Consider the following 15,916-nt stretch of genomic DNA (forward strand, 5'->3'; position numbering starts at 1 on the left):
AGAATTTCATAAAAAAAAATTAATAAGGGTTGGCATTTTAGTCCAAAACTCCTTCCAAAACCACTAAATGGATTTGAATGTTGTGCACCTTTTATAAATATTTTGGGGATTCCCATATCCATATCAAAACATGTACGTAACTATTCAAATAGGCGTACTAGCTATAGATGTCTCAATTAAAAAATGAGATGTCAAAACTTAAATCACTTCGTCCTTAATTATACATGTTTAAAATATATATAATAGGATATGTTATTTTTGCTATTCAAAATAAAATAAAAGGTTGGGGTACTGAATGTCTCAGCTTCTCACCCCCACAATAAAAGGATTGACGTGGAACTAAAGCAATTGAAGAGATGGTCTCCTAAATAATATGTACTGAAGACAAATTAGCAGGTTTAAGACAACTTACATTCATCTAAGGTACAACCTGGTGAGAGGATTGCTTGTAAAGTTCATCTTTATGTTTCTCTTTTCTTTAGGTCAGAAATGGTACTTCTGCCTAGAAATGCCAGGAAATCATCATGCAGATTCCGATGGTGGCAGCCATATCATTCTGGTCAAGGTCATGATGTATGGGCCATAGATGGAATAAGTCTTAATCACCATTTATTCAACACTTTGGATGTAGAATTGGAGTCTGATACTAATGCTACACAACATTTAGTTGTCAATAAAGGCCAAATAACTGATGGTTACTGTGATGGGAGAAGAAGTGTCAAGTAAGAGGTTACTTTCAATTATGTTAACAACTATTTAGCTAAATCTAAAACATTTTACAGAAAATAGGAATAATACTCTTTAAATCCTGAACTTCCACCTCCAAGAATAAGGTAGAGCAGAATCGTTTGTACTCAAGTCCAAGTGCTGAAATATTTTAGTAATGACTAATAATTTTTTCTGTCTATGAAGAAATAACATGAAAAATGTGGTGCACACTGAATAATCCGCTATGCGAGTTATTTAAAAGTTCAACACATTTTTTATGTTATTTCGAAAATAGACAGAACAAATATTACAGTCATTCCTTATAATTTAGTTTTACAAATTCCATTTGTAAGAGTAAATTTTGAAAAAACATATTGGTGACATCGCGGTCACATGACAACATTAATGTCCATGAGATGATTTTAAAATTGAATAAGCTTAAACTTTTCTCCACAAGTCAAAGACATTGAACAGGCAAACAAATGTGTGATATTTGATTAAAATGTAAATAGTTTTTCGTAAGTTGTATATAAGGACTTTTTTTTCAGCTTTTATGAAGAGAAAAAAGATGGTGACATCAGATTTCTAATGACAGAGCCAATGCATATAGGACCTTCATATATCATTCAATTTGACCTTGTAATGGGATGTCACTTGATGTATGACATGTCCAGAAATAACCAGATTTATCTGGAATATTCAGATGACCATGGTCTCAGCTGGTCCCTGGTTGTAGACCCATGTCTTCCTCCCACATCTTGTGAAGAGTATAATAAAGGAACAGTATTTGATCCATCACAGTACACAGAGTGGCGTCAGGTGACCATTCCAATGCCCTCAGCTACATGGTGAGTTGTTGAAATGGGTACTCAAATGTTGGTACCCATTGGGAGTAACAATCTATCAATTGAAGTATTTTAAACTGACAATTCTATGAAATATGCTGTAAGAGAAGATAGTAAGATTTCAGGTGAATTCAACCTATAATCAGTAGTCTTCATTTATCTATAACATGCAACAAAAATTATTAATACTTCATCAATCACTTCAGCTTTAACTGAGCATATTCTAGAGATTAATATACATTATTCAGTGATGTGAATTTATAGTAGACATTTCTTTTGATAACTTTCAGGGGTCCAGTGACAAAATTTAGACTACGTCAGTCAGATTGGGGACCAACAGATTCTTGGGGTATATCCAGACTCTACATAGGTCAGCAGTGCTCTAATATGTGTGGAGGACATGGCAAGTGTATAGAGGGAGTTTGTCAGTAAGTTTACTGCATGAATGTTCACGTTTTCTTTAATGTATAATTTCATTGAAGAGAATGCAAATCATTGGAATTTTAGTATTATTATGCTAAAACTTTTCTCAATTGAAACTTTCTTGAGGAAATCGAGGGATATTCCTTATGTCATAAATATTGCTATAATTGAAAATGTGATCTCTCAGACTGATAATGCAAGTACAAAAAGCCTTTTGCCCAAACTAAGTATGAATTAATAAAGTTCAATTGTTTGAAAAACTGCAAATGAAATTAAATACTCCAAATACTGTGGATTCATTACTATTTGATGGATACAAATTTTCATGATACATGGGAACTGGTAAACCACAAAATAAAATGTTCAACAAATGAAAAATTTTCTATAGGCGTGTATGCAGACCTCAGAAAAACCATGAAGTCAATGCTTCAGGAACATACAAGTTTTTGGTTATTCAAATAAATTGGTACCCACGAATATAAATGAATCCACAGTAGAGGCAAACATCTGATATACTGTAAACCAACTAAATTTCGAGAGCGATTTATTTACGCGAGTAAAAAAATAACGCGCATTTAAATCTTCGCGAATATGTTTAACTTGCATCTTTCCTTATTTAACTACATCAAGTTAGTTAGAAAATCACGAAATTAAATTACCGCGAAATGGAATTGAAAGGGATAAACGCGAAATAAAGTATCCGCGAAAATAAGTTGGTTTACAGTATTTACAATGTAAAATATTACAGTTGTGATGAAGGTTATGTTGGAGAAGATTGTAATCCTACTGCTCCAATGGATTCTACCATGCAGGCTGACTTTGGTATAAGATATGAACCTAGCTCTGACTTTCTACATATCTGGGGAGGAGAAGTCACTAATGGTGATAAGGGCTGTGGAACTTTGTTTTCTGGAGAAACATTATATTTTTCAGGGGTAAGTGAATAGTGAGGAATGAAACAGTAGGGAAACATAGTTAGGGTATTTGTTTTTATACCCCCACTTTGAAAATAAGGGGGGTATACTGTTTTACCTCTGTCTGTCCTTCCGTCAGTCCGTCAGTCCGTCCATCCCATGAATATTTTTCGTCACATTTTTCTCAGGCTTGATACTGTGTGATGCGTTTTCAGATTCATCACTGGACAACTTCCTGTTTACCGAACACTTGTATCATTTTTACACCTGATAGCCAAGTTGAAAATTTTTCGTCACATTTTTCTCAGGAACTGCACTACCAGGATTTCTGATATTTGGTTTCAGACTTGATATAAGTCCGCTATACCGTGTGATGCGTTTTCAGATTCATCACTTGACAACTTCCTGTTTACCGAACACTTGTAGTGTGATGCATTTTCAGATTCATCACTCGACAACTTCCTGTTTACCGAACACTTGTATCATTTTTACACCTGATAGCCAAGTTGAAAATTTTTTGTCACACTTTTCTCAGGAACTACACTACCAGGATTTCTGAAATTTGGTTTCAGGCTTGATATAAGTCAGCTATACTGTGTGATGCGTTTTCAGATTCATCACTCAACAACTTCCTGTTTACCGAACACTTGCATATTTTTACACTATTAATATTATCCACTTGCGGCCAGGGTATCAACAGTGAGCAGTAGCTCGCAGTTTCACTTGTTAAAAGAAAGTGTGTACCTCTTAGGGATAAGTGTGGTGATTTAAGTGGTCACTCATGAGATTCTGAATAAAAATTCAAAGGGTAAATGAATGAAATATGTACATGTATGTGTATATTTATGTTACTTATATGGGATGTAAAGATTGAGGTTTAGCATAAGGACTTTTTTCGAGACTATGAAGAGAAAAAATGTAAATTGTAAACATAAGTAACAGTGATTTGAATTTGGAAGTATAAAAACATGGACTTCTACAGTCCCAATTAATCAAGTACCGGTATTGAAAACCTTTAAAAAAAACTTGTAACCAATTACATTTACAAGCAACAATATCTCACTTGTATGATAAGTCACTTGTATAATGTACAAAAAACCTGAAATATTATTATTTAAACCATTAATATTATGATGTCAGGCAGGAGCTAGAGAGGTACAAACTAAAGCCTTCAACACTCTGACAGCTGATTACATAGAGTTTTACTTGAGAATTGGAGGTAATTTGCCTGATTGCAGTGGTGCAGAGACTCGTGATGAGGGGATTCTATTGGAGTATTCTGTTAATGGAGGTACAACATGGCATCTGATACAAGAAATGGTACCATCACAATATAGACAGTCCAAGTAAGTTATGTTAAGACTTATAAGTATAAGTCATGTTTATGTTGTTAAATTGTTCCTATAGACTCAACTATAAGACAGTTATTTTTAGTTCTGATTTTCAAGGCTTTTGATTGGCTGTTAATTAATTATGACATCATTGATCGTTTAACATTGTTACTGCCAGGTCTTGTGTCTTATCAAAGTTTATACAGAGTTTATATACAACATTCTATATTTTATTACAACTTATTTACACTATTGACATTATTATCATCATTCGATATTTATACGTTTTCCAAGGATATAACTGTTCTCAGATTATTTGCGAAGTGGAATTTATTAAAACATAAACACTCGGACATTGACCTTTCAGTGATCATGGCCGATCGCCGTGCACCTCGTTTCAGACAGAGGTCTAATCAGTGGAACAGTTCCGACCCAGCTAACTGGACTGCTAACAAATTGAAAGTTGAATTGGAAAGTATTAACATTTTTGTTCCTGTTTCTCTGGGAAAAAACATGCTTAAGAAGATTTACATGGATAACATCGCGCGTAGGAACATCGCCCCAGCTGACCAACAGATGACAGGCAACACCTCACAGACATCAGCATCATCAGACATTGCACCAAGTACATCTACTGCTGATGCAAGTTCTAATTTGAACTCAGTTACAATTGCCAGTTCTAATCAAGCTCCCGATCAAAGAGATTTAACCTCGGACAGCGGAAGTAATTCGGCTAGGAGCAGATCCGTGACAGAACCGTGGATGAATTTCCAGAGTGGAACGACCAGATCTACGTCATCCAATATGGCGGCGCCCAGTGCCAATGTCAACAATGAAGTTATGACAGGGATGTTAAATTCAATGCAGTCCATGCAAGGAACGATGCTGGGTTTACAGCAGACAGTTATTAAATTAATTAACATCAATGACAAACCAGTAACCGTTGGCGTTGAGGATAACAACCTCAGCACTGCATACGCAGCCATGGGAAACAACGATCCCGGTCCAAGGCCAAGCACCAGTGCAGGAGCTGAATCTCCATGTAGCCAGGCTTTCCCATTAAATGGTGGGTATCGTTTTCCTATATCAGAATTCGGGGTTCCATCAGAATGTATTCCCCATGTAGACATTGTTTCTGATGCTATAAAGAAACGCATTTGGGAAGGGAAAGATGTTAACTTAGCGGCCCTGTTAATTCCAAAACATGAAGCCGACAAGAACATTGTTCAACAACAAGGGTCTATAACAGTCAACTTATCTAACCACGAAGACACTAGGCTTCTCAAATCTTTGACCATTAGTGAATTCATAACTGCCTTTGGAAAATACAAGAGAGTGATGTGTTCGAAATTCACTAATAGGAGAATTGAGTTGGACAGATACGAGGCCAATATTATTGATATATACAATGTATATGGGGCTAAGTTTTATGACTACCATTGTCAATTTTCAGCCAGGGCAGCAGCAGCATTGAGAGACTGCAACATTAAAGTTGATTGGTCCATCAAAGATACCACTATGTTAAGTATGGTTGCAGGGAATGCTAAGGTCAATTCATGCTCTAATTGCGCATCTACCATGCATTTGTCATCATTTTGTCCACATATTCAAAATACAGTAACAAACAAAGTGGCCAACACAGCTAGTTATTCTAAAAGTTCAACTTTTGCTGTGAAGGATTTGGACCGTTATGGTAGAAAAAGAGTAACTCATAATGAAACTGAAATCTGTAATAACTTTAATGATAGGAGGTGTAATAGGCAATCATGTCAATATGCGCATGTTTGTTCTATTTGCTATTCTAATAACCATGCAGCATTCAGGTGTCCAGGAAAGAAAAATCCAAAACAAAACAACACAGACAATATTAATAAATGACTAGATTTTAACCAGAGAGAAAAAGTTGATACTCCAATTAATGTAGATGAGTTAAAGCAACAGTTACATAATCATCCAGATAAACAATTTGTAAACTATTTATGCCATGGCCTTGCTTTTGGTTTCGATACCTTAATTTCTAATACAGATGTTCCTACTAAAGAATGTCGTGGAAACATTGTAGTATCCTTCACAATCTTGTCTAGTCTTTGTTCTAAAAAATTGTATTCATTTCAAACTTTGCCATTAAGACAACTTTTTGGGTAATAAAATATATATGAAATGTGGGTTTTTGACCTTCAACGGTGATGCCTTAGGTTTTGACAAAAGACATTAACTAGTTATTGTGTAATGCCATATCAATTTGTTTTAATATTCCAATATAAAATGTTGGAAAATTTAAAGTTTGTTGCTTATTATAAATCCCTTCAAACAACAAATCAACATTGTATGATTTGAAATTTTTTATTTTTATTTGAAAAAAGAACTATGGCTTTGCACTATCTGTCAGATAACTGCGAGTACTCTCAGATCTGTTCCTAGTGTCTTTTTGTTGTCGGGATGTACAAGTACCCGGCCACGTTCACTTGTATTTTTGTCCATCTGATGATGATGAGTTAAGCCTTTTTCAACTGATTTTTATAGTTTGTTCTTATGTTGTACTGTTATACCACTGTCCTAGGTTAGGGGAGGGTTGGGATCCCGCTAACATGTTTAACCCTGCCACATTATTTAAGTATGTGCCTGTCCCAAGTCAGTAGCCTGTAATTCAGTTGTTGTCGTTTGTTTATGTGTTACATATTTGTTTTTCGTTCATTTTTTTATATAAATAAGGCCGTTAGATTTCTCGTTTGAATTGTTTTACATTGTCTTTTATAGCTGACTATGCGGTATGGGCTTTGCTCATTGTTGAAGGCCATACGGTGACCTATAGTTGTTAATGTCTGTGTCATTTTGGTCTCTTGTGGACAGTTGTCTCATTGGCAATCATACCACATCTTCTTTTTTATAAAATCTGTAAAGTTTACCTTGATAGCCAGACATATTGTTTTCAGATCCCCCTTTTAGAATAGTTTATGATCTTACAATCTCTTTATGAATAGTTAACTTTTCATTTCAGGTTTGTTCACAATGTATTACCACAAGCAGCAAAGTCACCAAGGACCAAATTTCGATTATGGCAGGTTAAGCATTCTGGTGCTGGGAGAGATCAGTGGGCTGTTGATGAGATCAGGATTGGAAGTTATGAGAGAATGAGAAGTCTTCAAGATAACTTCAATGTTTGTATAAATTGATTACATTTTGAATTGTTATTTTGAATTAAATTTTTACTGAAAGATTTTTTGAGTGTTAACTAAATATTATTATCTTTCACTGCCAGTTACAACCACAAAATGATATTACAAATGACCCTGAAAAAAAAACATACACCCAAGGTTTTTAATTTAACCATTTCACAGGCTCATTATAAGGTCATGTGCATGTTTACAATGTTGATGATCTTTTGAATCTTAATTTTTAAACAAAGTTAGGGTGTAAAATTCTAATGCTCACTGTTATAGAATTTTATGTTTGATTTAAAGGAAAAAAACTTCTTGATATATCATTAATGTTTATTTTAATGAACTTACTGTTTTCTCAATGAGGAATTGTTTGAGTTATTGTATGTTTTTTTGTTTTTTTTAATTAGAATCATGCAGACCCTGTTAAATCTGGAAAATGGTTAACAATCACAGAAGGAGTCCGTGGGAAGTACTGTCAAGCTAAAGATTACACACTGATACTAGCCAATCAACAGAATGATAAATCAGTTGTCACAAAAGATCTCAGGTTACAGACCGGAGATGTTATACAGTTCAGGGTTAGTACAACACAGATTAGAGTAGTTCATCCATAGTTCTGACCATATAAACATTAACTTCATTTTGTTGTGTTGTACAATGCCAGGTATTGTTATACATTTTCAAGATTTTGAATACTCACTCTGACTAAATAGTGCTATCTAAATTTGAATGCAAGGTTATTATTTTTATCCAGTTGCAATAGACCACTTTCGAGTTAATCTGTCACCGGAAAAAACTCGTCAATTAAACGTGCCTTTATGACTTCATTTACCAGATAGAGGGGTCGCCTGTATCCCTGCACTATTTACGTTCATCAAGCGTCTTAGTGATCGTCATTGTGCAGGATAAACTAGAAATAATGATTGTTCTGTAGGTACTTAATGACAATTCCCTAATGACAGCAATGCTGATTGTCAATTTTAAGAATTCAATTTGCCGAATAATTCGTACAATATAGAATTATAGTTTTCCAACCACTTGCTCAACATTTGAATAGAAGTGATGACGCCCCTAAACGCACATACATGTATGACGTTCACTAAAACTAGAGTTTTTGACGGAAATGCATCGAACTCAAAAGTTCTGAAAAAATTGTCTGAATTTACAGTATCTGTTTATAAATTCTTAGTCTTCTATTGGAATATGCTTGTTTTGCTTCACAGATTAATGTGGGTTGTAGTACACAATTTCGTTTAGACCATCCAGTTATGTTACAATACAGTCATGATGGTGGCCAGACCTGGAGGTTGGTTCATGAACCTTGTTACCAGGAGTCTGACTGTAATGGACTACAGACAGAGGGGACTATTTACTACTCAGGACCACATGGTTCTTGGCAGAACATTATCATACCTGTTTCAGAAACCATAGCTATGCAGTAAGTTTAAAATATAATAATGATAATACACTAATCAAGATTACAAAGGTTACTAGTCTATATTAAAACCCTATGGGAGCAGTTAATAAATATCAATTTAAATGTCAAAGGCCTATTTTTCCCAAATTTAGGACTCAACATAGTACACCAAATGAGGGTTGTTCCATAATTTAACCAGGATCCAAGGAAGGCAGATTAAAATTTCAACTATGAAAAGGGGTCAAACAATTTATTGTACAGAAAAATTTAAAACTTTTTTTCTATAGGTGGTGTAAGACTCTCTTTAATTATATATTTTAGTCCAGTTATTTTCCGTTGGTGGCAGCCAGGTGGTTATGCCTTTAGTTTTGCTCTAAATGATGTATACATTGGACCACCATGCCCAGAGAATTGTAATAGACGAGGCACATGTGAAAACAACAGATGTATATGTCAGGATGGATTCACAGGTAAATACTGAGGATATTTGGTATTGTTCATTTCAAAGTTGTACTTTGATACTCTTTAATTCATAATAAGCTAAACTTAACATTTTCAGGCCTGATGTTTGAAAAAGCAGTAGACTAATTTACAAAGTCTAAGATATTTTGATACGGTTGATTGGAAATGTTGAAATACAAAATTTGAAAGAAGGGGAATTGACAAAGAAGCTCAGAAGTCAAACATAACAACTATATAGACCATATCAACCACTTGCATCAGCAATAAAAGTAAATGATATTAGATGACTTAAGCTGTTGATATTAATGGACAGGCAACAAGTGAGGAGGTTGGGTTAGGGGGGGTCCTGATCCCGAAATCCTGGGCTTAAAAACACGAAGTCCTGAGGTCCCGAATTCAGAAAAATTTAAATCCTGAGATTTGAAAAAAGAATTCCCGATCCCGAAAGGGTCAATCCCGAAATCTTGAGCTTAAATACACCTAATCCCTGAGTCCTGATAAAGGTCCTATCCCCCTCACAAGTGGCAATAAAGGCAACCGTAGTATCCCACTGTTCGAAATTCATAAATCGATAGAGAAAAAACAAATCTGATGTTACAAACTAAAACTGAGAGGGAAATGCATCAAATATAAGAGAACTACGACACAACAGAAACACAACATTAAAATGTAACACACACAGAAACAAACTATAATATAACGATGTCCATTTTCCTGACTTGGTACAGGGCATTTTAAGATAAAACTGGTTTTGTGGCATGCCAAACCTCCCGCTTTAATGGCAATGTTAATTATAACATTAAAATGACAAATTTACATGACAGGACTACAATACATATAAATGGGAGAAAATATAGGACAGAGAAACAAACATTTAATAGTCAACAAAAGGTACTTTGTTATAAATTTAGTATGCCAGACGTGCGCCACACAAGACTAACAATATGTGATAATTAGATTTCAGTGGTACTCATTATATAGGTAACAGCTTTTGATTTGTATATTCATAAGAACCTTTTTATTGGCATACTTAATTTTTGAAGGACCTACATGTGCAGACACATCAGTTACACAGTATGGTCTATTTGACTGGTTTGATAATCACCACGACCCCTCTAATGGCTGGAGACGTATCCTAGGTGGCAGTTTAGGTTTGAAGTGTGGTGTTGTGGATCATGGGAATGCTCTGTACTTCAGTGAAGATGGAACCAGAGAAGCTGTCACTAAACCACTCAATACTACATTTCTAAGGTATTTTTATTAGTATGTCTGATAATATATTAGACAAAGGTCCTTAACATACTTATTAGGATAGACATTATTCATAAGCATTCTGTTTTAAAGGTTTGAATTTACTATTCTGTAAACAGCTAAAATGTGGTCATAATTTTTCTTTTAGAATGTTACAGTTTGTAATTAAGATAGGAGGTAATGATGGATCCTTCAGTTGTACAGACCCCAGCAATAGGAATGAAGGTGTTATAGTGGACTATTCCACAGACAATGAAATCACATGGACTGTTCTGAAGATGGTGGAACCTAGGATTTACAATACAACAAAAGAGTTTGTGACATTAGATTTACCAGCTGATGCTAAAACAGATCACACTATTATCAGATTTTGGCAGCCGTTAGGTTATGGAGGTAAAATATTTCACAAGTAAATAATAAATTGAATAATTAATGTTTCATATGTAAATAGCAAATCAAAACATACATAATGTTTATTTCTTGTTGTGGATTTTTAAAAATACACTGATGAATAAAAGTTGACACAATATTTCCTCCAAAATTATTAGATAGAATTTGTCCCATAATGTTTTTTGTTTTGTTTTTTGTATTTTATAATAAGAGTGGCAGATAATTGATTACAGATTCCTTTGCCTCTTATAGTTTGAAATTTGAGGAAAACTCAGTATTATTTGTTTATTTGAAATTATGATGTGAAAATAGAACCATTACTTTTGAATTGTTATGTAAATATCCAAGTTAAAATGTGTGAAGCCTACTGGTTTGTAAATCTGAAGATCTTCCTATTATTCAGGATTGGGTAGATCCGAATGGGGTATTGACAGTGTAATTGTTGGTGTCAATGAAACCAATGCTAAAACCTTCTATGATGATTTCAACATGATGATGCCAGATCCATATAAATGGCTTCAGGCTGAGAGTGCAGTGGCTAGATCATCATGTCAGTCAGGAGGCAATGCTTTGGAATTCAGTAGAGACACAGGTATGTACAAATCATCATTAAATTGAGCGTTCAAAGTCATTCATGGTGCAGGTGTGTAATAAGCCATCATCTTAGACAAAATGATTTACTTATGAAATTAGTAGTGACCATTACAGTAGTTTAGTAGTAGAGGCTGTTCCTTGAAAATTAGTAGACACACATATTAAAATTATTGTATCAATCTGACAGTGAGAGATAAGGTATGTACATAATTAAAGACTAAGATTAGACTGTATTAAAGGGGGAAAAAAAGGTAAATTTTATTTAATGTACAAATTTTACTGTAGTGTACTGAAAATAATGTTGAAAGGTTCTTGCTGCATGTATAGATAGATTTGGCAGCTAAAAAACATAATAGTGAAACTCTTAAGATAAAATACTTGCTTTTTTTACAGGTTTAAGATTTGCCTCAACACAGGACCTCCATGTGACACCATCAACATTCCTTCAGTTTGACATAGCCATGGGATGTGACTCTCTGTATGACAATTTGTATGGTGTAATGTTAGAGTACTCTATAGATATGGGACAGACTTGGAGACCTGTGATAGAGGAGTGTGCCCCACCCAAGTTTGAATGTACAGGCTATCATCTCAGTAGTGAATACATGTCAGACCAGCACAGAAACTGGACACGAGTAACAACATACCTTCCTGCTGGTGCTGTGTATGTCTTTTATTGAAGAATATTCTTTAGTTTATAAAGGCTTTCACACCCTTTGTTCTTAATTTAGTTTGCTCATTTCCTGAATCAATTTGTTTGCTGTTCATTATGTACAAATACTTTTTTCTACTTCAGATGAGAAAAAGTTCATTGACGGCAAACATTTTTTTAACTTTTAAAATTTTTTCAATATGTGTGTTTTATAAAGCTAGTAAGTATCAAATCAATAACATGTACTTTTATTTTCCAAACTGGGCCACCCTTAAAAAATTGTTTGTTTGGCATTGCCGACCCACACTATCAGCAGGTGGGTAGGTAGGTAGGGATTTTTTTTTTTTTTTTTTTTACATTTAAAAGCTTGATACATGTAAATCATGAAGTCTCTAGATCAATGTTGTCTAAAGCATTGCAGCATTGTTGTGTGTACATGCTGGTGGTTTCTTTGAAAGTGGTCAACCGTCAATGTCACATTTTACATCATATGGATAATTTCATGTAAGATAGTCAGTTTTATTGGCAGAGTTAACCAAAGTACCCAGAAAAAAACACAGAACTGAGGCAGGAAACTGACAAATTAACCATATAAAATGTATGATGTTAAAATTGAACTTTTATTGTGGGACTGCCCATTGAACAGAGGCCTGATGTCACATCTTGAAGTTGTGGTCACAGTTTGGTAAAATTACCGTAAGTTAAATGGCTCAACCACTACGGCTCCTTGTACAAATGAACAAAGATTTAAAACTTTGATTGTTTGCTTTGGTTTTATAAACATCACTTTCTACACTATATGGGTAATTTCATGGCAGTCAGTTTCAGTGGCGTACTAAACTGTAGTACTTGAAGGAAAACCCCAACCTGCGGCAGGAAACTGACTAACCTTATCACATATGACGTGAAAATCAAACCTTAATTTTGCAACTGCCCAACTAGGGCTCAAACCAATACCTAGAGGCTAGTAATCATACATGTAAGGTGTGACGAACTACCATACAAACTAGCCTACTGCCCCTGATAAGTTTTGAGGATAAAGGATCTGTACCAAATTAGGATAGCAAAATATTAAAAATTTGGAAGGTTGGCACAAATAGACATGGTGTTTATACTAATATTATCCAAGTGCAAGGTTTTTCTGGGCTAGGTTTAAAACGTATGATAAATTCAAAATGGAAATATGCAGCAGGACAGACAATTTTTGCAGATAAATAAATTATGGGTTATAATGCTTGTTTGATTAACAGAAATCTGGACATGCATTACATGAATGCAGATAAATTAATGAGCCCTTGAATTATGAAAAGGAGGGGATTTTATTCATCACTAGTACGCTAGATACATTAATAAATATGTTTCTGTCAGTATCTTTTATGTTTTAAGAATGATCTTATTCATGTTTAGAAGAAATGCAAGAAAAGGGGGAAGTACTTCAATTGACACAAGATGCTAGTCTTTAAAATATGTATGTTTTGTACCAGGCTAGCATCTACTGGTACAAAACTACTATAAACCTGTAAATCTGGGACCATTTTGGTCTTATGGCTTTGGTGCTTACAGCCATAATTATCTTGAATGCATCATTGTGGTTCTGACTATAGTAGATACTTTGTTCTCTGGTTCAAGGGAAAATTTGTCAATGATAAATTTCAAATATTTAATAAGTTCAACAAATGTAAGAGCCACGCATATTTGTTCTGTGATGTCCTGGTGATAAACTTCTATCTCATGAAGTGACAAAGTCTAGCAGAAATCCCCTGTTTCTGCTTTACAAACGATAAAATGTTAGTCCTCTACAAGATCTCTCTGGATGTTTCTTTCAAAGAATAGCTGAAAATTTGATTTTTGATTAAATCAATCTCCCTTAACCAATGCATTGCAGCATAGGGAGATGCTTTCCCCTGCCGGCCTCTTTGACAATTACTTTTGGCAGACTTTTTCTATTCCATGTCATTTAAATGTTTGCTCCCAATACAGTGTAAGGCAAGCGCTTTTAAGATCGTGATTTGAAATAAGTAAAGCCAGGAACAAACTTGGCGGATACGATCAAATTCCGGCACAATTTCGATTTTTTTTTAATAGAAAAAAATAAATTTCTGAAACGCATATAAAATTATTTGGGCGGCAAGTTTTTCAATGGGTAAGGCGGCAATGCCGAACAAATGAAATTTTATTTTAGGCCCTGTATACAGAAATTTTAATTAATGACATTTGCAAAGTAACTGCTCTATCTTACCTAACTTTTATTATGATAACACATATGACAAAATATATATGAAAAAAGGCTACAAAGATAACATGTTTAAAAACTTACCATTCTTTATATTTCAGGTCTCCATCTACAAGATTTAGATGGAAGCAAAGCAGTTCTATTCCTAGAGGACATGTTTGGGCCCTGGACAATGTATATCTAGGTACTGGTTGTCCTTGGTTATGTTCTGGTCATGGTTATTGTAGGGATGATCAATGTATGTAAGTATTCAGATAGAAAACTGGTTCGGTGCAGATCATACTTTAAAGATGTGTTTGTGTTTCATAATCATCAAGTATTGTAAAAATATGATTTAAAGTAAAATATTAGTATATTTAAAAAAAATAATTCTGTGTGCATTTTTTTAAATCAGTAACTTCAGAAATCTTCCACGCATGCAAATTGAAAAGATAGATGTGTTCAGAATAATCTATATATAAAAACGAGAAACACTTATGAACCACAAAGCTTATTTGTAGTTAATATTTATTAGGGCCCCGCCAAAGGCGGGTCGCCCTATAGTGATCAGTCTGTCCGTCCGTCCGTCCGTCCGTCCGTACGTCCGTAACACTTTGTAATAACTTTGTGTCCGCTCCATATCTAGAGAACCATTATGATTTCATACTTTATACTTTACATGTTTATTAACCACAACCAGAGGGCGTGTCATGATGTATGTACAACTTCCTAGGTCAAAGGTCAAGGTAAAAAAACTTTGGTTTCAGTTGACAACCCCATGTCCTATGGTAAAGATTGTGTCCGCTCTATATCTTGAGAACCGTTATCATTTCAAAGTTTATACCTGAAATGTATATAAACCAATATCAGAGGGTATGTCATGATTTATGTACAACTTCCTAGGTCAAAGGTCAATGTCAAAAACTTTGGTTTCAGTTGACAACCCCATGTCCTATGGTAAAGATCGTGTCCGCTCTACATCTTGAGAACCGTTATCATTTCAAAGTTTATACTTGACATGTATATAAACCAACACCAAAGGGTGTGTCATAATTTATTTGCAACTTCCTAGGTCAAAGGTCAAGGTCAAAAACTTTGATTTCAGTTGACAAACCCATGTCCTATGGTAAAGATACAATTTTTAATGCACATTATTCACAGCGGGGCCCACAGAGATGGCTCCCATCTCAATGATATCTAGTTAAGCTAAATATTTTTCATTGGTTAAAATTGTCTGAGAAGAAATGAAATGTATATGTAAAATTATCAGGAACAGGGCAAAAAGCAAGGCTGGTTGAACTTATTTCCTTTTTCATACAGGTAACAAATGTATATATACATTTTAACAATGTACATAGTTTTATCCTGTAATTTAACAGTGACACTTTATCATTTAGTTTTGTAATTCCAGTTTTGGTTTAATAGAAATCGGCATGGCTTATATACCCACTGCAAATTAGACCACTAAATTCTCAACTTTTAAGCAGGATGTGTGGAGACTTTATTTGTATGTTATATAAATAAAGCACAAAAATCATGGGAAAAAAAAAAAAATC

At 34.4% G+C, this 15,916-nt stretch overlaps 1 protein-coding gene across 2 annotated transcripts in view; it reads left to right on the plus strand.

Moving 5' to 3' along the window:
• The window catches only part of LOC139487708 (reelin-like), an 80,848-nt gene that overhangs the window by 28,183 nt on the left and 36,749 nt on the right, over nt 1–15,916 (plus strand). For both annotated transcript variants that reach the window (XM_071272720.1, XM_071272709.1), the window contains exons 20-33: nt 483–722; nt 1,257–1,556; nt 1,844–1,981; nt 2,725–2,911; nt 4,031–4,236; nt 7,220–7,379; nt 7,790–7,960; nt 8,606–8,820; nt 9,121–9,269; nt 10,305–10,512; nt 10,661–10,905; nt 11,306–11,494; nt 11,890–12,160; nt 14,483–14,623. In XM_071272720.1, the coding sequence (XP_071128821.1) occupies nt 483–722; nt 1,257–1,556; nt 1,844–1,981; nt 2,725–2,911; nt 4,031–4,236; nt 7,220–7,379; nt 7,790–7,960; nt 8,606–8,820; nt 9,121–9,269; nt 10,305–10,512; nt 10,661–10,905; nt 11,306–11,494; nt 11,890–12,160; nt 14,483–14,623 (2,820 nt within the window). The remainder of the gene's footprint in view (nt 1–482; nt 723–1,256; nt 1,557–1,843; nt 1,982–2,724; nt 2,912–4,030; nt 4,237–7,219; nt 7,380–7,789; nt 7,961–8,605; nt 8,821–9,120; nt 9,270–10,304; nt 10,513–10,660; nt 10,906–11,305; nt 11,495–11,889; nt 12,161–14,482; nt 14,624–15,916) is intronic.

The sequence above is a fragment of the Mytilus edulis genome, chromosome 1 (genome assembly GCF_963676685.1).
Source record: "Mytilus edulis chromosome 1, xbMytEdul2.2, whole genome shotgun sequence".
NCBI classification, from domain to species: domain Eukaryota; kingdom Metazoa; phylum Mollusca; class Bivalvia; order Mytilida; family Mytilidae; genus Mytilus; species Mytilus edulis.